Source organism: Haliotis cracherodii, unplaced genomic scaffold, assembly GCF_022045235.1.
Source record: "Haliotis cracherodii isolate W230 unplaced genomic scaffold, xgHalCrac1.p SCAF_18, whole genome shotgun sequence".
NCBI lineage: Eukaryota > Metazoa > Mollusca > Gastropoda > Lepetellida > Haliotidae > Haliotis > Haliotis cracherodii.
In genome coordinates, this window is record NW_027266273.1 from 3,346,595 (window position 1) to 3,370,017 (window position 23,423).

At 40.6% G+C, this 23,423-nt stretch overlaps 1 protein-coding gene across 8 annotated transcripts in view; it reads right to left on the reverse strand.

The window, feature by feature from the left end:
• LOC139465674 (innexin unc-9-like) overlaps positions 1 to 23,423 on the reverse strand; it is a 101,198-nt gene that overhangs the window by 66,156 nt on the left and 11,619 nt on the right. The window contains exons 1-2 of one of the 8 annotated variants that reach the window (XM_071247435.1): positions 21,698 to 21,804; positions 21,011 to 21,028 (exon numbers count right to left, since the gene is read on the reverse strand). The exons of 5 other annotated variants lie outside the window; for them this stretch is intronic. In XM_071247435.1, the coding sequence (XP_071103536.1) occupies positions 21,011 to 21,028; positions 21,698 to 21,702 (23 nt within the window). In that variant the 5' untranslated portion in view covers positions 21,703 to 21,804. Of the gene's footprint in view, positions 1 to 9,351; positions 10,191 to 19,703; positions 19,736 to 21,010; positions 21,029 to 21,697; positions 21,805 to 23,423 lie in introns of those variants that run through there. 2 more of the 8 variants (XM_071247436.1, XM_071247437.1) reach the window with 2 other exon arrangements.

The window sequence follows — 23,423 nt, forward strand, 5'->3', positions numbered from 1 at the left end:
AATTTATACATTTTTGCTTCATAATATTTAGAATGTTATTCCAAAATGCGGGTTGTTGGTAGCGATGGAAAAATCTACCATTGGTCGTGAAATAAATGAACACTTAAGCTCTATGGAATCATACGTTAGTATAATTATTGGTGATCTCTTTCCTCGATGACAGGTCTCTTAATCTTCTATATTTGTGAAGGATGGTTGGTTGGTTGGTTGTTTAACGCCGCACTCAGCATTATTCCAGCTATATGACGGCGGTCTGTAAATAATCGAGTCTGGACCAGACAATCCAGTGATTAATATCATGAGCATCGATCCACGCAATTGGGATTTATGACATGCATCAACCAAGTCAACAAGCCGATCCGGTTAGTCGCCTCTTACGACAAGCACAGTCGCCTTTTACAGCAAGCAGGGGTTACTGAAGACCTGTTCCACCCCGGATCTTCACGGGCCATTTATGAAGGGATATGGGCGGTCAATCAAGTCACTTAAATATAATTAATGACATATGCTGACGTCATTGCGATGTTATGAAAAACGTATCAGGTACATGTTTATTGATGTCTATGCTGGTTTGGTTTCATCTTTCAACAGACGTAGCGGTTGTGACCTCGAAATACAAAATCGCGTGTGACAGGTCACAGGTCGCCCAGTCGTCTCAGATGCAGCAATGCGCTATACGGGTTGCGTCCCTTAGACGTGCCCGAACCCTGTGATAGTGGGTCAGCTCTGATTATGTTTCCAGCTTTTCCAGCATCACACCCAACTCGTGGATTTCGGTGGTTCACCTCTAAGACTGCATCTTATGTCTTCCTCCCACATTATGTTGATTGTTTGTTGTTTAACGCCGCACTCAGCAATATTCCAGCTATCACACATTATGAAAACTGGTCACAACTGTACATCTCACTACTGAGCCTGCCAATCCTTTTTGGTACGCGGGTTCGGGATTGGAGTACGTGTTCGAAATGTTTTCCTTTGAAGAGTGAATTCTGAGATTGCAACTGTAAGTAATGAGAGTAGTTGACTGTAATTATTAAACACAAACATTGTTTTGTTTTGTTATTTAAAGTTGACTGCCTGGCAAAAGAAAGTAAACAAAGTAAGCTATCAAATACATCACCGTCTTGTAAACATTTATTGTTTGTTTCATTTTAAGCGACATTCAAATATGGATGTTTACTTTATTCGCCCGGCATTTTAGTTGAAGAGTTTAAAAGATGACTTGTTGGATTATATTTTACTAGCACTTCATTGACTAAGTTGCACGTCCCTTGCACGTAATAGTGACGTGAGATGGGAAAACGTTTACATACATCACTGAATAGTATATGCTTGTGTCAATACTCTACAGTAGCGACAAAATATAAATAAATACCCAGCAACTGATCACTGGTGAGTAGCATATTTTAACCGTCTCAGAAGAAGTAGAGTAAGAATAATAGCATCAGCAACAGTGAGTAGCCTAGTGGTTTAAACGTTCGCTCGTCACGCCGAAGACCCGGGTTCGATTCCCGACATGGGTACAATGTGTGAAGCCCATTTCTGGTGTCCCCCGCCGTGATATTGCTGGAATATTGCTAAAAGCGGTGTAAAACCATACTCACTCACTCACTCACTCAAAATCCTGGATTTAGTGATAGTAGAGAGCTTGATGTTTGATTTACATCACAGCGTGTCAGCTTGATGTGTGGGGAAAACCTGAAGTCATGCAGGTCTTAAACTTTTACCACTTTTGGTGAAACCCATGAGCACACATGAAAATTGAAATTGACCATACAATCACAAACGTTAGAAGGCTAAAATCAATCTCCTCAATGCTGTGAACGCAAGCTTCAAAACACTACGACATCCGTATCAAATAAATCACCACTGAAGGACCATGTCTTGTTTGTTCCATGTTTAGCCATCAATGCATCCTTTCTTTTCCGCGTTAGTTCAGTTTTATTTCTTTGGAATCGATTTATGTATATGAGACTCTATATAGCCATTGTTGTAACAGGTTTATTCGAGCACTGTGCTATGCCAAGAATTTCAATTTTTCATTCAGTTTGGGCTAATCATTCCCAGAGCGTATCACTGAGTTCAGAACGTAATATTGAGTGAGTTGTTAAACACCGCGGTGGGTAGTTTGTCAATATCTCATTCTGTTATCTTAATGTGGGCGTAAAACAAGAGCATATCTTAATGTGGGCGTAAAACAAGAGCATGAGCCCCGAATTAATGAGGAGCCTGACCATCCTGACTGTTCCAGGATCACCCAAAACCTCTTTGGAATAGGCCCATTCACAGCCTCGGACGTATCCAGTCCAACAGACCTGATCTTGTCCTTTTTGATAAATCCAATGAAATCATTTATATCATTGAATTTTCTGTCCGCTTTGACACTAATGTGATTGACAAGATTGAGGAAAAACATGGCAAATATGCGGACCTCGTTTTCGAAATGTCACGCTTGCATCCCAAGTACCAAGTTATCCGACTCCCCATTGTTCCCGGTGCTTTAGTTTTGGTACCTCCCAATCTGTTGACTGATATGGGGAGAGTACCCGCGTTTGCTACCAGGAATACAGCCCTTCTGACAATCTGGGTAATGCAGAAGGATGCAGTGTTGGGGAGTCTTCACATTCTCCGAAAGGTTCTTGGTGGGTTTGACTAGGCAGCGCCTCCTGGGAGAAATCCCATTCGCAGTCTGGGCTGCGTGTAGAGGGGGCAAGGACCCTGAGCTGATGATGAGCCTAACCAGCCTGACTGTGCCGGGATCACCCAAACCTCTTCGTTAAAAACAAATGCCACCTGATATTTTCTGATATTATATATTTGCAATATGTAACCAACTGGTATTATGTTCTTCAATACACCAAATCAGAACTACATGTGTCGAGAGGCTCTCTAATTAAACTGAACTTATGGCCTATTTGCAAAACATATAATGAATAGCTCTGATAGTCATCAATCATGAAAACAGTTCGTGTTAAATGCAATATTTCTAACACGGAGGGTTGTGAGGGTTTTCGCTAGTGGTGCCACGAACGCTTATCTCCCTTTGATTGAAAGCGCAGGGCCTTTATCTAATTTTGAAGTCCTGTGTTATACAGGTAATCAATGCGAGTTTTCGAGTCTGCAACCTGTTACGCACATGTGCCCATTATTCTCGGCTGACGTCAGTTGAATTGATATTGAGGAAGGGACACGTACTGTTGTATCAGAGAATATGTCATGTAACAGCTTGTATGCAATGTCGCGGGCAGTCAGATGTTCAGTGTGTTTGTGTGCGTGCGTGTGTGTGTGTGTGTGTGTGTGTGTGTGTGAGAGAGAGAGAGAGAGAGAGAGAGAGAGAGAGAGAGAGAGAGAGAGAGATACAGAGATACGTACATAGGCAGAGGTAGACACAGAATGGTTGGCACACACAGGTAGACACAGAGAGACAGACATAGGTTGACACAGACAGGCAGACACAGAGAGACAGACATAGGTTGACACAGACAGGCAGACACAAAAAGGACGACACATAGATTGACACAGACAGCCAGACACAGAGAGGACGACACACAGGTTGACACAGGGAGGTGGACAGAGAGAGGTAGATACGGAGAGGGTGACACGGAGAGGTTGACACAGACAAGTAGACACAGACAGATAGCCACAGAGAGGTAGGCAGAGGGGGTTGACACAGAGAGGGATCAGATAGGTAGTTACATTGAGGTAGACACAGAGGTGGGCATAGAGAGGTTGATACGGGGCGGTTGACACAAACAGGCAGATATAGAGAGGTGCACATAGAGGGGTTGACTCAGAGAGATTGACACAGAAAGGTAGACACAGAGAGGTTGGCATAGACAGGTAGATACAAAGAGAGGTTGGCAGAGATGTAGACACAGAGAGGTTGACAAAGAGAGGTCCGCAGAGACAGGTAGACACAGACTGGTTGACACAGAGAGGTTGGCAGAGACAGGTAGACACAGAGAGGATGACAAAGAGAGGAAGACACAGAGAGGATGACACATAGAGGATGACACAGAGAGAGGTAGACACATAGAGGATGACAGAGAGATGTAGACAAAGAGAGGAAGACACAAAGAAGATGACACAGAGACAGGTAGACACAGAGAGGATGACAGAGAGGTAGACACAGAGAGGATGACAAAGAGATGTAGACATAGAGAGGCAGACACAGGGAGTCAGACACAGAGAGGTTGACTCAGAGAGGGAGACACAGTGGCAAAGAGGCAGAGATGTTGACACAGAGAGGTTAACACATACAGGTAGACACAGAGAGATTGACAAAGAGAATTCGACACAGAGAGGCAGATACAGACAGGTTGACACAGAGAGGTTGGCATGGACAGGTAGACACATACAGGATGACACAGAGATGTAGACACAGAGAGGATGACGCAGAGATGTAGACATAGAGAGGCAGAGGGAGTCAGACACAGAGAGGTTGACTCAGAGAAGGAGACACAGAGAGGATGACAAAGAGAGGGAGACACAGAGAGGATGACACAGAGACAGGTAGACACAGAGAGGTAGACACAGAGAGGATGACACAGAGATGTAGACATAGAGAGGCAGACACAGGGAGTCAGACACAGAGAGGTTGACTCAGAGAGGGAGACACAGAGAGGATGACAGAGAGAGGTAGACACAGAGAGGATGACAAAGAGAGGAGGACACAGAGAAGATGACAAAGAGAGGATGACACAGAGACAGGTAGACACAGAGAGGATTACAGAGAGAGGTAGACACAGAGAGGATGACAAAGAGAGGAAGACGCAGAGAGGAAGACACAGAGAGGATGACACAGAGACAGGTAGACACAGAGAGGATGACAGAGAGAGGTAGACACAGAGAGGATGACAAAGAGATGTAGACATAGAGAGGCAGACACAGGGAGTCAGACACAGAGAGGTTGACTCAGAGAGGGAGACACAGTGGCAAAGAGGCAGAGATGTTGACACAGAGAGGTTAACACATACAGGTAGACACAGAGAGATTGACAAAGAGAATTCGACACAGAGAGGCAGATACAGACAGGTTGACACAGAGAGGTTGGCATGGACAGGTAGACACATACAGGATGACACAGAGATGTAGACACAGAGAGGATGACGCAGAGATGTAGACATAGAGAGGCAGAGGGAGTCAGACACAGAGAGGTTGACTCAGAGAAGGAGACACAGAGAGGATGACAAAGAGAGGGAGACACAGAGAGGATGACACAGAGACAGGTAGACACAGAGAGGTAGACACAGAGAGGATGACACAGAGATGTAGACATAGAGAGGCAGACACAGGGAGTCAGACACAGAGAGGTTGACTCAGAGAGGGAGACACAGAGAGGATGACAGAGAGAGGTAGACACAGAGAGGATGACAAAGAGAGGAGGACACAGAGAAGATGACAAAGAGAGGATGACACAGAGACAGGTAGACACAGAGAGGATTACAGAGAGAGGTAGACACAGAGAGGATGACAAAGAGAGGAAGACGCAGAGAGGAAGACACAGAGAGGATGACACAGAGACAGGTAGACACAGAGAGGATGACAGGGAGAGGTAGACACAGAGAGGATGACAAAGAGATGTAGACATAGAGAGGCAGACACAGGGAGTCAGACACAGAGAGGTTGACTCAGAGAGGGAGACACAGTGGCAAAGAGGCAGAGATGTTGACACAGAGAGGTTAACACATACAGGTAGACACAGAGAGATTGACAAAGAGAATTCGACACAGAGAGGCAGATACAGACAGGTTGACACAGAGAGGTTGGCATGGACAGGTAGACACATACAGGATGACACAGAGATGTAGACACAGAAAGGCAGACACTGGGAGTCAGACACAGGGAGGTAGACACAGATGGGTTGACACAGAGATGTTAACACATACAAGTAGACACAGAGACAGTTGACAAGGAGAATTTGTCACACAGAGGTAGCCACAGAAAGGCAGACACAGGGAGTCAGACACAGGGAGTCAGACACAGAGAGGTAGACACAGAGAGGTAGATACATAGAGGTAGACAAATAGAGGTAGATACGGAGAGGTAGATGCAAAAAATGGCATAAAAGCAGACAGGTTGACACAGAGAGGTTGGCATAGACAGGTAGACACAGAGAGGCAGACACAGGGAGCCAGACACAGAGACGCATATACAGAGAGATAGCTACAGAGAGGTAGACACATATAGGTAGACACAGACAGGTTGACACAGCGGTAGACAGAGAGAGGAAGATACAAAGACGCATAGAGGCATAGAGGCAGATAGGCAGGGATGTTGACAAAGAGACAAAGATATAGAGAGGGTGACACAGACATTGACACAGAGAGAGAGAGACACCGACTGAGACAGAGAGAAATATACAAAGGCTGACACAGATAGAGGGGCGGGGATGAACACAGAGAGGTTGACAAAGAGATAGCTGAAGACAGAAAGGAGATAGTAGAGAGATGGAGAAAGAGAGAAGGACTAAGAGATACAGAGATAGACAGAGAGAGTGTGAAATATAGAGAAAGAGTGATAAAAAAAGTAAAGAGAGAAGAGTTGAGTGAAAGCAGACACAGAAAGTTTTCCATAGTCATAAAATAAGAATAACCATTCTAGATTATGCGCCAAAAAAGAATCCATTTGGCGTAAAGGGGATATGTCTGTTAAAACTAAATGAATGTACCACCAAAAACAAGCCATGAGAGATGTCTGCTAAACCAGTGTCCGTTGTTAGGTTCCGACTATAGCATAAGAATGTGTTCATAAATCACTATCAAATAGTGATGATACCAGGGGTTCGCGTGAGCACATCCTGCCCCAATGAATCCTGTCCCACTGAATACACATCCTAACCCATACTGAGAGACAAACGCCAGGTACATACACTGAATACACATTATGATCCATATTGAGAGACAAACGCCAGGTACATACACTGAATACACATCATAACCCACACTGAGAGACAAACTATTGGTACATACACTGAATACACATTATGACCCATACTGAGAGACAAACGCCAGGTACATACACTGAATACACATCATAACCCACACTGAGAGACAAACTATTGGTACATACACTGTATACACATTATAACCCATACTGAGAGACAAACGCCAGGTACATACACTAAATACAGATTATAACCAATACTGAGAGACAAACTATTGGTACATACACTGAATACACATTATGACCCATACTGAGAGACAAACGCTAGGTACATACACTGAATACACATTATGACCCATATTGAGAGACAAACTATTGGTACATACACTGAATACACATTATAACCCACACTGAGAGACAAACGCCAGGTACATACACTGAATACACATCATAACCCATACTGAGAGACAAACTATTGGTACATACACTGAATACACATTATGACCCATACTGAGAGACAAACTATTGGTACATACACTGAATACACATTATAACCCATACTGAGAGACAAACGCCAGGTACATACACTGAATACACAGTATGATTCACACTGAGAGACAAACGCCAGGTACATACACTGGATACACATTATAACCCACACTGAGAGACAAAAGCTAGGTACATACACTGAATACACACAATAAACCATACTGAGAGACAAACTATTGGTACATACACTGAATACACATTATGACTCATATTGAGAGACAAACGCCAGGTACATACACTGAATACACATTATGATCCATATTGAGAGACAAACGCCAGGTACATACACTGGATACACATCCTAACCCACACTGATAGACAAACGCGAGGTACATACACTGAATACACATTATAATCCATAATGAGAGACAAACGCCAGGTACATACACTGAATACACATCCTAACCCACACTGAGAGACAAACGCGAGGTACATACACTGAATACACATTATAACCCATACTGAGAGACAAACGCGAGGTACATACACTGAATACACATTATAACCCATTATGAGAGACAAACGCCAAGTACATACACTGAATACACATCCTAACCCACACTGATAGACAAACGCGAGGTACATACACTGAATACACATTATAACCCATACTGAGAGACAAACGCCAAGTATACACACTGAATTTTTTATGACCCATACTGAGAAACAAACGCTATTGCAAATACGCCCTAATACTGCACTGGGAACAAGCTATTGTGCACAAACACACGTTAATTATGTATGAGGAGAGACAAAGTTTAGTACATGCTCGCCCTAACACTGACATAGAGTCAAAACTTTAACACATGTATACGCCTGTATGCCATCCAATGAGACAAACACTTCGTATGTTCAATGCAAATACGCTATAGAAAACTAGGCGATAAGCTTGGAAAGTAAACATAAGTATACCCATGCCTGAGCGCATGTAAACAAGTGCATGTATACACTTATACCATCCATGTGTTGCCAACCACGTTAACACAGCACAAATATACATTTAACCAATTCTGAGAGACAGCTGTAAAATGCATACACTGAGAGACAACGTATTTGTAAATTCCTACCCATAATGTGGGACAAAGCCTTTGAAAACATAAATATCATAACACAAAACAACACTTTGAACACAGCTATTGTCCATCATGGTTTAAATACTAGATTTTGACACACGTACTAGAATAGAACGCCTAACATCAATACGATACAAGCGACAAACGCGTCCCAAAATCAAACATCTCTCTTAAAAGCAGTCCAATGTACGATTCATACAATATCCGAAACCACATTTTCGCAATATCAGACAATCTAAACGTCCTGGTCTTACAAACACCATCTGAGCTTGAAGTTGCCTTCTTTGCGGGTCCTGTGGCAGTATGCTCCTGTGAGTCTATGCATACACACTTCATAAATTGTGTGCATGACTGCACATGACTGTGACTGTCAGTGTACATAACAATGAGCTAGGCATTACTGTGATGTGTCCAATGTGTTCAGAACAATGTATAAGTACATGCATATATATATACGTGTTTCTCTGTTTGAGTCATGGGCATACAATACGTTGTCGTTACATTTGAGTAAGAAACTGAGAGAACCATCGAATGAACCGGTGCGAGAGGGTAATCCGTTTCTTGTGAATCCAAAAGAGGTATAAGAAATTATCGGCGGTAACTAAGGCTTATTCCAGCTTCCGTAACCCATGAATTCTTCAGATGCTGCACTCACACGTTGGAAACACAACACATGGGTTATTTTCGACACTTTCCTTACATGGTATTACCTAGTGAAATGTCAAAACTTCGAACAATGTAATATTGCATGTGTACAAAAGGTTACATGGATCTTGAGGTTATCAAGTCGAAAGGTATGTGAAAGTAATTTGTAAAAATCCAGAGGAGTAAGGGAAGTACTTACATAAACACCATCCTGCTGGTTTAACGGTAAATCCGAGTGTTTTCCCATTCAGTAATCCCTGAGATGTCGTAAAGCCGGTTCCACTTATTGTATCCCAACACTCCAGATAGAGTAAAAGGCGATGTACTTATTGCAGTATACTTCTCTATGATCTGTAGGATTTATTATCAACTACAGACGACGATATCTCTAACATCCATTAAGATTCCTTTTCGTTGTGCAGATTTGTATCAGCGTGACATTAGTTGCACCCTCTAGTCACCTTGATATGATAGAGTTTGTTTCATCTGCACCACCGAGAATCCTTTGGAAGAAGAATACTTAGAATATCCATTCAGAAACACACTCGTTTCAAAACATTGGACGCCGTCTTTCGAAGAATTAAGCCTCATGCATCCCCACTTGTTACACATTTCCACATGTTGACAATATGGGCTCCATGTATCGATAGGTGAATCCACGTGGTAGTAAATCACATCGATATATCGCGCAAGATATATAGTATATCAGGCTTCTGCCGGTTGCTGGAATGAGAACAGTTGTCAGAAGTGTCATTCCCTGAAGTCCGTCCATTCAATTAAGCCTAGGACAGCCGTTTAGCCACTGGTGTTAGTAGTCTCATAAAGGCACCGAAAAAATTATCGATCAATTCAAAATAGTCCGCGGTCACAGAAAGCGATATTGTTAATGTTTCACGAAATAGTGGTTCAATACGCAATCCTCGTAAATTATTCTGCCTGCGATGCGAACCATTTTACGCAACGGTTTCCTGCACCAAGTGACATATTCACATTTTGGAGCAGCTAGTGAATACTCAGTCTTGTATTCACTCGTATCAAGTGCAAGCGAATACGCTCGACAAATGTAAAAGTCGATGTCAAGTCATCAGAGTCCATATCCTATAGGACCCTTGCAGCAGATGGTAAGGTAACACCTTTTCAAATTCCGACGCATCAGTTTGACTTCACTGCTCCAGGCCTTTGCTCTCATAAATAGACGACTGCAGAGGCCAAAATACTAAAACTCGGGTTAACGTTATTTATATGAGATCCATGGTTAGGGCATACATTATTAAATCAGTGTACAGGTGATGTGCGTTCTATCTTATTACGTGGTGGTATGCAACAATCCTTTGAGACTTAATGATTATGTCAGTTTTTGCAATGTTGTAGAATAGTTCACGTGATTCACTCGCATCCATTGATGACGCGATGGAGGCGCTTATTGGTGAAGGTTTTGGAATATGACATCAGTGTTTGAGTTAATAATATAGAATGCTTTGCGATGAAGTGAATAAAACTGAAATAGCACCTTCAGTATCATCTGCATGAGATCACACATTTGTAATAAAATATTGAACTAGGCGCTGCAACAAACACACGCATATGGTCCGCGAGCTTCAAATATATCAATAATATCACACTGCATTTCCACTTCATATATGTATCCGTACGGCCATCATATTACAACGTTCCTGTAGTGGTGATATGCGCGTGGCCACAGTTATGTCAATGTTCACTGTAGAGGCATGGAGCTCCTTGCTTGGACTTCAGATAGCATAAATAGCTCCATCAACGCTGTTTTTGCTCGTTGAATTGTAGCCTTTCTCAATAGCTGGATAAACGTTAGTACAGCTGACCGATGAAAGAATTAACACATCAATACAGATCTCAGTGCCATGTCCTTAGAACTTGTCGATAATAACAACACACACATATACACGCAGTTCTTAAGTGATCTGCTATCAACACTGAACCCGATTTCAGAAGGCGGCCGTTAAGATGACCAATCCTCGCTATCACTGATTATGTTATCCAGAGAGTACATCCCACTGTTTGCACCGAGTAACTGTCCGTACTGAGAAGAAGACAGTTATAGCCGCTCTTGGTCGTATAGTCCAATTAATCCAGTCCAGGACACCAAGCATCTCCAGACGGGGCCTCAGACGCGCATCTGTTACTGTTTCGAAACTAAGGAAATCTGCACAGTAGTGTGCATCGCATGCGGCTGTGTCTACAGAGGCGCCCGTATCGGTTTTCAAGACACTATCGTTTTACAGAGTTCTGCGATCTTCATCATCTGACGACAGGTCTGGAAGGCATCCCCTTGATGTATCAGGGCATTGGCATAATGTTGATGATGGGGGAGAAATAGGCCACACCTGTATCTACTTTGCTTAATGCTTCAAGCAGCCGTATGTGAATAATAATATCATAGCTTCCATAACCTTGTTATAATGTTGTAATGTTGTTATAACATCGGTGGTTGATTATTTGTGATGTAGAATCTATTAGAGGTAGTGCATTATTGGGATGTTGAATAATCACGATATTCATATTAATTCGATGTTAGTTCGGCTTTGTGAATACACTGGACACGTTTGATGTGGGACAGAGACGTGTATATGCTTTTTTGTGAACACCCGGTGTCATGGTTGTCACCTCCATTTTGCCTTTTACGTCTAAGACAGTGGAGACTGATTTGTCTCTTGCGTTATGGTTTGATATGTAATATGTCTTGCGACAACGATAGAAGGTTGTGTGGTGTTATATTGTGGTGTGTTGTAGCATCTACTAGGAGTAGGTTATGATTGATATATAGAGTTAAGACTACTATTCAAAAGTAACGACATATATGACACCTTGTGCATATGATGGTGAGGTAAAATGGGGTTTTACGTTACGTTCATTAGGCGACGTGAACGCACGTGTGTGTGTGTGTGTGTGTGTGTGTGTGCTGGATTGTCGCACTTATGTAGCGACGTGCTAGCCCACTATGATACCATGCCGAATACCCCATTCAGTATACTGTCTCCGAACCGAGCACTCCTCGTTTTAGCCCTTTAATGCCGAGCGCCAGGCAGGGTAACAACAAGTACCATCTTTTAAAGTTTTTTGGTATCACGCAGCCGGGGATCGAAACACCGACCTTCCGATCTCCAGGTAGACGCTCTACCAGGCGGTGTGCATATGATGGAACACTATTGATAGTTACATTTGTTAACTTTATCGTTGTAATAATGCATGTTGTTATAACGTGAGCGGTTTGTTTATCTGTGTTGTGTTGTTGAATATAAACGAACTATTTATTATAATGGGATGACATGAATGCAAATTCGACAACGCACATGTTTGAACACTTTACCGGTAAATGCATGCTGGATTGTTTTTTGTTATTTCTACTAAACAGTTGTACATCACAAAAACATTAAAAACGTTATTATGGTAACAATTGAGTTAAACGAAGCGTTTGATAAAAACTAGCGCATCTAAAGCAGCACAACGCAAAAGCCCTTTATGTAATTTTGCTCACAACGACGGCCAGGGCGTGCCCATTAAATGCGTCGCACGCTGGGAATCGAGACACAAAAAGGGCATCTAAATAAGTAATTCACCGCTTCCAGAGTTATATCCGATTACAATTCCATATTGTCCATGTGCTAAAATTAGGTAGGTTATTGCACCACAGCGTCGGTGAGCAATAGGAGGCACTGGGGCTTTTGTTCACACGTGATTGCTACAACACATGGTGAGCGGCACGGATGTTGATCTGTGCAACACGTGATGTAATATAAGTACATAATGTAATATTAGAACATGGCCAGGGAAGATTTGATTGCTCGTATTGAATATTTTGCATTTCCTTGCGCTCTGTGGCACATCGAGTAATTATTGTCTATTACTTTATTAGTTAGTTATTAATTATCAATTATTTAGTTTGGTCATTATTTCATCGATATGCATTGTGTCTTAATGCTCCGTTAGAATCCCTGTGAATGATAGTATATTATGTAACATCCAAGTGACCATGTTTGTTGATAGTTTCAGGGATTACAGTTTGCCGGTGTGATATTTAGGTTGTAGTATCTAATTTTTAAAAAAAAGTAAGGAATGCGTTGTAATGAGACATATTAAACAAAAAATTTCAACGCCAGAGAATAATCTTGATTTTTTGCCCAAACAGATTCCATTAGGAGTGAAAGGCAAATGAAAGCGGAAAAATATGTGAATGGATCACTGAAAAACAGCGATGACACCAGGTGTTCGCGAAAAGGACAAACATGTCCTGTCCGACCTATCCGACATCAAACATGTATTCCTTGACAGTAAACGTTAACTTATATATTGTATTTAAATTTAATAAGCCCCCAGTCTTTGAAGTATTTGTATAAATTTAAAACGGTCGTGGTTCCCTTCAGAATACAAGGACATTTTGTCGATCAAACGCAGATATATCGAGGCATCTGTAAATCGAGAAAAGCGAAGAATCCACATAAGACCTTTATACCGAGTTGTATTCTGATGGTAACCTTAAAACACAATCGTCTGAAAAGATATATCGAGTAACTGCCGAGTTCGGGATAACGACGTTTTACTGTAGTTTCACTTCGCACATATCCCCAAGTAACACATCTCTGTCCCTCCCTCCTGATTCATAGGAACAAGTCATACATCCGATGTTGAGGAAGTTCACCACTTCCTCGGCAACCCTCGGGCACATTTCCTCACCCTGCCGAATCCTGGTCCCCCAACCTCCTGATACCTCACTCCTGCCCCACACATGGCACACATCGGAGCACGTACATACACGGGGAAAGTTCATGCCGGCGTCCCCCAACATCACCACGTGAAGACCACTCGACCGTGACATGGCGCTCCAGGGTTCTCAAAATGGCAGTCGGGTTGAACTCATTGCTGTAAATGATACCTCAAGACCGTGTTTGCAGACATCCGTACACCAGGATTGAACTTGTGGACAGGTTTTTTGCCATTATGGTGTAATACCGTGTGTAACAGTACTAAAACATGTTTTAGGGTTTACTAAAACATGTGCATTGTTTGTATAACAGAGATGGATGTTTTGCTAAGCGGCATAGAATATGCACTGCATGCCGCTCGAGTCACATGCATTGTGAAATAAGTCTTCATTGGTTCTTCAGAAATATAAGCGAAAGTACTTCCTAAGACAATCTGGATGTAAAAGCTGCATACGACTACACTACAAATACGTACATATTTATGGCCAGAATATCTCAAGACACTGACAATTAATATGTTTATGTCCGTTATCTTTACGGTACGTGAAATGTTGTTGAACGCTGACCAGTTAGAAACAGTACGTCCTCTTATGATCTCACTGTCAATCCCCGATATAACTTCGGATAGAACAAACCCGAGGTGACCAAAACTAGTTTGGTAGATCTCTTTTTGCCTTTCTTCCACACCATGCTGACACGCCTTAATTAAAACAAATTAAATCTTGTTCAAAGCGGTGTTAAACCCCAAACACTTACTCATTTACTGATGACATTCTACTGGGCTGACCTAGTCGACCCCAAAGGTGAGGGCAAAAACAATGAAACAGTGCCCCTCATAGTACTTTACGGATCACAGGAAGGTTTACTTTGTATGATATCACATAACACGCATGCGTAACATAGCGGGATCGTAATTAGCCAATCCAGCCTCGTGATTCCGGAACTAATGATGTCAAATGCCTTATGCGTGACGGTGCAGATTCCTAAGTGCGGCTATATGGAAAGAATAAACAGGTGACGCATCTTCAACCGCACGGATATCATGTAGCGGAGGGTTTGCAGTAACATCAACCTTGTGCCCTTTACACTTATTATTCTTTAAGTATACACAATTGATATCTATCCTGGCCATAAAAATGTTTTGGCTAAAAACATATCAAACAGGGAATAAATAACCATCTTATGGCAGGACATGCTTATCCTTTTCGCGAACGCCTGGGTTCATCATTGGTTTTTGGAGATCCATTCATGTACTTTCACCACTGTTTTGCCAATGGAATCTGTTTCTGCGGATAATCGAGACTGGTTCTTTTCCGGAGTTGACGTTTTTAATCCACGTAAATGCGGATGTTGTTTTTACCCGGACATCGTAACGACCTTCCATGAAACTGCATAGTGTGGAGGTGTTTAGATATGTGGGAATGTACTGATCCAAGGCCAAAATACCGCATACTTTGAAATAACCAAAGCTGCACTAAAAACGCTTAGGAAAAGAGTTCGAGCGTAAGGGCGTATATCAAAGCAAAGGTAACACATGTGGTTCTAGATGATTAATAGAAAACATGATATAAAGCAAGATATTCATCATTTATGACCTATTAACTTCAAAAGAAGTGGATTAATCATGCAATAAACATACTATAAATCGTCACCGTCAGATAGAAATACAAGCATTTTTCATCGTTTAATGAGGTTTGGGTTTATAATTCATAACTGAAAGAAATGAACCTTTACAATTCAAGAGATCAGAGGTGTTCTACTCTATTTAAAAATATAGACTCCTTTCAAAATAACCACGCTAATAACACTTTAAAACGAAGTTTCTTCATCAAAACACCACGTTTGGGTAGCATCTGCCACCGTTCCTTACAATAGTGTAGCCCCAGCGTATGAGGAGCAACGTTAGATGGAGGTGTATCATAATGGTAATCATGTCTCTCCACCCACGCCCCGCACACCCTTGCGTGTGGGGATTTTGCAAGACATTATCAGTGGTATTGAAACCATCTGACATCGCTATCACAGGGTTACCGAGTGTGTACTTAGGGGAAGGGTGTGAACAGCGTCTCCATCCTCTCTGATCATTCATAAAGCATGGTCCACGATGTGACAAGGGAGAACCACCCGTGCTATATATCAGAATTGGAGGATGGAACGATACATTGTACAATGAACATATATAAATATTGATAATAATATCATGCATATTGGAGCGTGTGCGCGCGCGTGTGTGTGTGTGTGTGTGTGTGTTTGTGTGTGTGTTTGTGTGTGTGTTTGTTTGTTTGTTTGCGTGTGTATGTGCACCTTAATAAAATATAAAAAGAAAATAAGATAACATATTTCAACTGCATGAGTACTGAATAAATTATCAATAAGTGGAAATCTACACGATCGTAAAAAGAGCCACCAATATTCTGTTTTGAAAAAAGGTTCTGCTAATGGACATATAATATATAAAACATATATTATTATCATTATTATGGCTTCATAATGATGAGTAGAATGATTAAATGATAAAGGTCATATCGTAACAGCTGTATATCTCTCTAACAGTGCATCCATCCACTTCATTCTCTAATTTCACTGTTTCTCCTCTTCTCTATCTCTATATATCTACCTTCCCACACCGCGCCTTCCTTTACCATGGTCTATCCCCGGTACGAGCTTATAACCTTTCTCTCGTACTATGTTTATATACCCGTTGCTTCGAATCGAATACTCTCTCTCTCTCTCTCTCTCCCTCTCTCTCTCTCTCTCTCTCTCTCTCTCTCTCTCTCACTCCATCTCTCTCCCTCTCTCTTTCACTCTCTCTCCCCTCTCTCTCACTCTCTCTTTCCCTCTCTCCCTCTCTCTCCCCCTCTCTTTCACTCTCTCTCCCTCTCTCTCCCTCCCTATCTCTTCCTCACTCCCTTCCCTTTCTCTCTCTCCCTTTCTCTCCCCTATCTCTTCCCTCTCTCTCTCACACACTCTCATTGACTACATACATTACATTGATAACACGGGTTCTTCTTCATCAAGACAACACTGCATCTGCCCCAGTGCACCACCTGTCTCCCCTAACTGATGGTCCATGCGAGGTAGGGTTATCTCAATTTGATAGCGAACCTGAAATAGCCACTCGATCAGGTCGATACACAGTGCATCTTGTTGATTACTGTCATACGTGACATGAACACGTGGTGCCACTGCTCGTCGACATTAAAATACCCTATGTGGAATAGGGTATATCGACATTGTTATTTGACTGGCGTAGAAAACCTGGCTTTGACATTAGGAACTGTCAATGAACGGGACATTGCGTGTGTAGCCCCAACTCTCATTAATGCCTACTTTTGGACGTCATCGGTTTGCCTTTTCCTCGAATACTAAAGGGAATCCTGGGCATATCCGGTGTGTAAGACGAAGTTTGGGTGCTTCGAGATAAACGATCAAGAAGATCATGGAAAATGTAGACTATAGCGCTACCTCGATATGATGTTTCATCATGCAAGATACGGTTTGCCGACTGAATGCTAAAGGCATCAATGTGTTCGTGTGATATATAAATATGTAATATGGTACAATGTGATATCCTCAAGATGTACAACAGTTAAGTTAGCGGTAATAATATGATTTTTCGACATGTAGAGTGCTAAGTACGTAATGAAGGTATCAATATGATCATTCGGCATGTAGAGTGTGAAGGCAGCGATGTGCTCGAGGGGAGTTTCAAAGTGATCATGTAACCTGCAGAGTGAATACTACATTATGTAGGTATCAATAGGATTATCTGAGATATAATTTGCTTCAGAATGATGTAGGTGCCAGTATGATCACATGTGATGCATGTTGGTATACTAATTAATTCATCAATGTGGTCACGTATGATGCACTTTGAGATATGAGTGTCAACATGAAAGTTTTAGATTCAGTTTGAATCAGTTTGCGCTCATTTATTTTCATGACAGAAAGTGTTTGGCTCCTTTAGTTATTATCATCATCAAATTAGTACTACTGGGAGAAGTTCCATTTGCAGTCTGGGCTTCGTGTAGAGGGGGCAAGGACCCTGAGCTGATGATGAGCCTAACAAGCCTGACTGTGCCATGATCACCCAAACCCTCCTTGCTGCATTATTTTATTTTTAATCTGTTCATTATAATAGTGGTAGTAATAATAATAATAGTAGTTGTGGTAGTGGTGGTTGTGGTGATAGTAGTAGTAGTAGTAGTAGTAGTAGTAGAAGTAGTAGTAGAAGTTGAAGTAGTAGCAGTAGTAGTAGTAGCAGCAGCAACAGCAACAGCAACAGCAACAGTAGTAACAGTGGAAATAGTATTAGGAGTACATAGAGTGCCAGAAAAACATGTAAAACAAATAAAACATAATTTGTGAGCAATCATCTATGCTCAGTTTGGTACAAATTGTTTGGCTTCCATCGCGACAAGGTGTTTCAGTAATGCCTGATCATAGACATCTCATGGTATCAGACATGTATGTTCGGGGTTGTGCGGTTATAAAGGATGACAAAGCTTGCTAGTAGCTGGAACTGCCTGACAAGTTGACATTTTATGCTTGTAATACGCTCGCTCTAGATTTAATGACCTCCAGATAACACGTCAGTAAAACATGTCTCATTCAGATAACATGCTTGTTCAACACCTGGAACGCAGCATCATTCTGACTCTGCAAAATTGTTTTCATATATAGTACATATTTTGTTTCGGTACTCATAAAATTAATGAGAATATTACGTATTCTGATATGTATAAACTATTTAATTTACATATAGAACACACACACATTTTAGACAGAATACGTTTCAACGAGTCTCTTATTTTGTGATATGCAGAATATATAGAGCGGAATAGAAACGCTGCTCTTTTGCTTGAGCGTATGATGACAATTAACACAATCAAATGGCTTCAGGCTCATGTGATGGTAACAACTGTCATACATGAAACCTAAAAAACCTAATTGATTTTTTTATGCACAACCAATTTCACAAAATGCTGCATGTGATCTCATGTCCACACAAAATGTATTTACTCACATTGTTCACAATATCGATTGGAACGTTCAGTATGCAATACAGTATACGAACTCCTGTGTCTGCTGGTGTATCATGTACATCATACATCGATTGTTGGGATCAGGCAGTAGGTACATGTCTACCTGTCCCTACGTTCGCTACGAAAGTGTGTGAATAAGAGTGTTGAAAAACTTGTTGGAAATTTAATTCATACAGTAGCCATATCACTACGTCAAGTTGTAAAATAAATATTGGGAGTATGTTATAGTCATCGATGTATCATTTGCACACGCCACGTGGCCTCGCTGTCATACATTAAATATGTTGATACACAATACGATATGTACAATATGTAATGTCAGCTCATTACCAAACCTATGAACAAACACTTATTGTTCGTGATGGGCGATAACACTGCTTTACCATCCGTAAAACACATATTTCAAATATTGTTCAATTAAGAAACATTGAATACAACAGTGTCAATACCCAATTAAATATGTGTCGTAACTATGGAAGAATTTCCCCTGTTATAGAAGCTGAGACTATAGAACTGAGGAACAAAACTATATCCAAAGGACGTTACCTGAGTTGCTACATTATGAAGCGTATCAGAACTTTCTTATGTATGTTTCATCTTTTTCAAAATCTGATTTTTAAGAAAACAAAACAAAACATTTTACTCTGAAACGGAGATCCAGTTGTCAGAATGGTAGAACGATAGTAATGATTGACAACTGCTACTTCGACAAGAGACATTCTTGTTCAGATGAACGAAAATACAATGAGTGATAGAAGAAAGTCGTTTACCTGAAAAGAAGTCTATGCATCACAAATTGGAGGGAGTGACACACACTGACAGATTCCGCCATTTTCATATGTCATGTGATTTCTGAATGTAATTTAACTTGGTTAAAATGAATGCACCACTTTAAACATTGTTACAAACAAAGTTTGGGTTGGGTAAATATGTCAAGCACCAAACTCATATTCAATTCCTCCTTCGAAAACAATAGGAGAAACCCTAATAACCAGTTCATTTCAGAACTAATTATGTTACCGACATACCAATGTGGATAAACGAAGAGCCTGTTAACAGCCCTGATTGAGCATTATATATGAGGTTATAAAAGAGAGAACATTTGTATCTGATTATGTTATGCACATTTGCGAAAATTTGACGATGATTTTACTGCTGATGAACAACTGTTTTTGAACGTTCTGTGAACCATAACAGGCTTTGATTTTGGTATAAAAAGATCTATAGTTTCATTTCTGTAGCACAACAAATGCATTATCATTACACATTTTGATGATATGAGTGACGTCTTTGTACGATGTAAATATTGTTCATGCATAGCTTCGTATTAAACTGGAATAATTACGACAGCGTGATAATTTTGTTTACAGAAGACTATATGCAGAAAGCAGAGATATATTGATACAGGACACAAAGAATACTTTCATTCTGGATAAGATAAAAACATTGCAACTCGTGTTTCTATATTTTGGAGGCATAAGGGATACTTCAAAGTTCAATGTTGATACCTCATACAGCTTAGAGCCAAATTGATCAGGTACTCCAGAACGAGAGAACTCTCTGGTCGACACATTCAAAGCAGTTTATGATGTACATGAAGGGTGTGTATTTAGGATAGATTCAGGCTATTTCAAATTACATGTTTATTCAATTTACACGCTTAACTGGAGATTTTACCATTGTAATATCGATATTTCAGATAATAGAAACACCTGTATATCGACACTATTGTTTGAATAAATATCTGCTATTCATTATAAGAAACTAGGAAGAATTTGACATTTTCTTACGAATATTTGATGTTGCCATAAATGGGTTTTTTTACAAAAAAATCTTTTCGTTCATGGTCATGAAGAGGTATGACAGAGATGGTAATAACATGCATATGAAAGACGAAATATATGTACAAAGTCTGAATGCACTACAACGTATTGCAGATGAAGAGTGTCCCCAGAAAACTACAACATAAAGTCGGAAATGAACTCTCGAGTGTGGAATGTGTAGCTATACAGGAGTGTGCATGATATAGACAACACAAAATACATGTAACGGTACAATAGACACGTTCAGGGCTCACCAAACATGACGTCCGGGACTGTGGTAAGAAAAGGAATTGCAAGTAAATACAAGTCCTAAGTTAATAATAAGGATAACATTCATTTGGTTGTAGGCAGTGTAATTGAAGGGAACTATGCAAGGGTGTGCATATAAATACAATTCTAGTTGCATTATTCTATTGAAGATTTATTGATTATCCTCCATCTTGATTTGTGCACATGTTACCACATATGCCCCAAACAGGGATACTTTTTTCCGTATGTTTAAATAAGGAATTTAATCTATGTAACGAGGTACAATTGTGAAATTGTATTCGATATTTGCACAGGAAGTCACATTTTACCAACAGTTGGTTAAACGACAATTTACATAAACGTAATGACATCGGAATACTGGTATTGTAAATGCAGAAATGTACAGGATAACCTATTTAACAGCCGCTTGTTTTGATTAATGAATGAAAAATTGTTATCACCATGAGACGTGAATTAGCAAGTAACAGCCAAGCGTTAGTTCTTTTCATAGTGTAGATAGGAATCAAAAGGTTATCACATAAGCAATTTGACGTAAACCATGATGCGAACAGAAATTATTCTGACTGAGTCTGATAAATGATCAATTTGCAAGCAGAGCTATTTTCACAACGAACATGCTAGCTACCGCTAGGTATATCCATGTTTGTAGTAATATTTGGTTGTATACTCACCCCATCACTGAAGTACTAGATCAAACGTAGACGGAGTGTAACGGGAAAGATTCAAAGCTAATTGGATAGATCCATGAATGTACAGACTTTCGCTCCGATTGTTGCCAAGCCTGTATTCAGTAATTTAAGTGTAATTGAGAAGACAAGTTGCAACACACAACTATGTGTGAAACAGCTGTTGCACATCAATTCCAACGTCGGGCATGATCAAACAAAGGGAGATAACTGTCAAATTCGGATAGTGATTTATTTCTACAACAAATGAGGACAAAATATTGATAGGGACTACAGCGTGAAATTATATTCCGGTGGTGATATTGGTACACTTTCATCTTTTCTGGAGCCCATAAATCCCTGTCTGGTGACATAAAATGCTATACAGTAGCAGGACATATTATTGATAAAGTGACACAGATACGAATAAGTTTTGCTACATATACAAAGGATATTGTAAATAAAAACAATCCTACGGTATGAATAGTTGTTAGCTACCGACGCAGAAACCAATGATACGTATGACAACACCTGGATGAATGTCTATCGACACCAATGTATGCATTTTCAGTACATGTGATAACTATTTGTCTGACTTGTGTTACCTAAGTGAAATAATTATATGAAGCCAGAGACATTATATACGGGATTTGTCAGCACCATTGACGTGTTCGTGGGTTTCACCAAAGTGGTAACACTTATAACTTTCCTATCACATTAAGCTGACGCGCTGTGATATAATGGGAATACTGTTAAACGTGTCGTTAAACCCAACAAATTCACTCAGCCAATGTATAATGACACGCATTGTTCATTACGGGATTGCGAAAAAACAAACTTCAAGCAGAGTATCCTAAGGAGCCAAACGTCAGAACGCTTTCCGGAATGGAATCCCTTTTGAGAACGTAATTAAACAAATCATAATGTAGCACTTCCATTCATTCTATAAAAAACATTAAGACAAAGGTGATTGTGTACATGAAACATGCAGTAACACGTATCACTCACTGTATATATAATCTGAAAATGACAATACTCAAACCACTAAAGGTCAGCTGACATTGAGTTAGCTCGTCACGCCGACGTCCAGGGTTAGATTCTCCACATAGGTACAAAGTGTGAAGACCATGTCTGGTGTTCCCCGCCGTGATATTGCTGTTAGTATCAAATCATACTCACTCACTCTTTGGAGATATTATGTCTTGCCCTTACTTTCAGTTTTAATAATTGACAGCTGTTGTACATGATAGTTGATTTGTAACACAATAATGTGCGGGTTGATATTATGTCAGCGATCGTACGTTGTCCTTGGAGGAGTAGAAATGACGTTAAGCAGTCGAAGGGTTTGAACCTGTACAAGGGTTGTATGTTGTACCTAAATACCTTTGAATTTATATTCGTGCATTTGATATCCTCTATGGTCAGGCATTTATTAGATATATAAGATAACACCAAATAATTGCATTTGCTGGCAGCATCTATCATACTCACTCGCTCTTTGGAGATATTATGTCTTGCCCTTACTTTCAGATCTAATAATTGACAGCTGTTGTACATGATAGTTGATTTGTAAAACAATAATGTGCGGGTTCAACAGTTCAGTACGACTACTTTTCAAAAGCATATACTTCTGATGTACATATAGATAAAAATTGTATATCTGGGTGCAGTAGAGTGAGTGAGTGAGTGAGTTTGGTTTAACGCCACTTGTAACAGTATTCCAGTTATATCG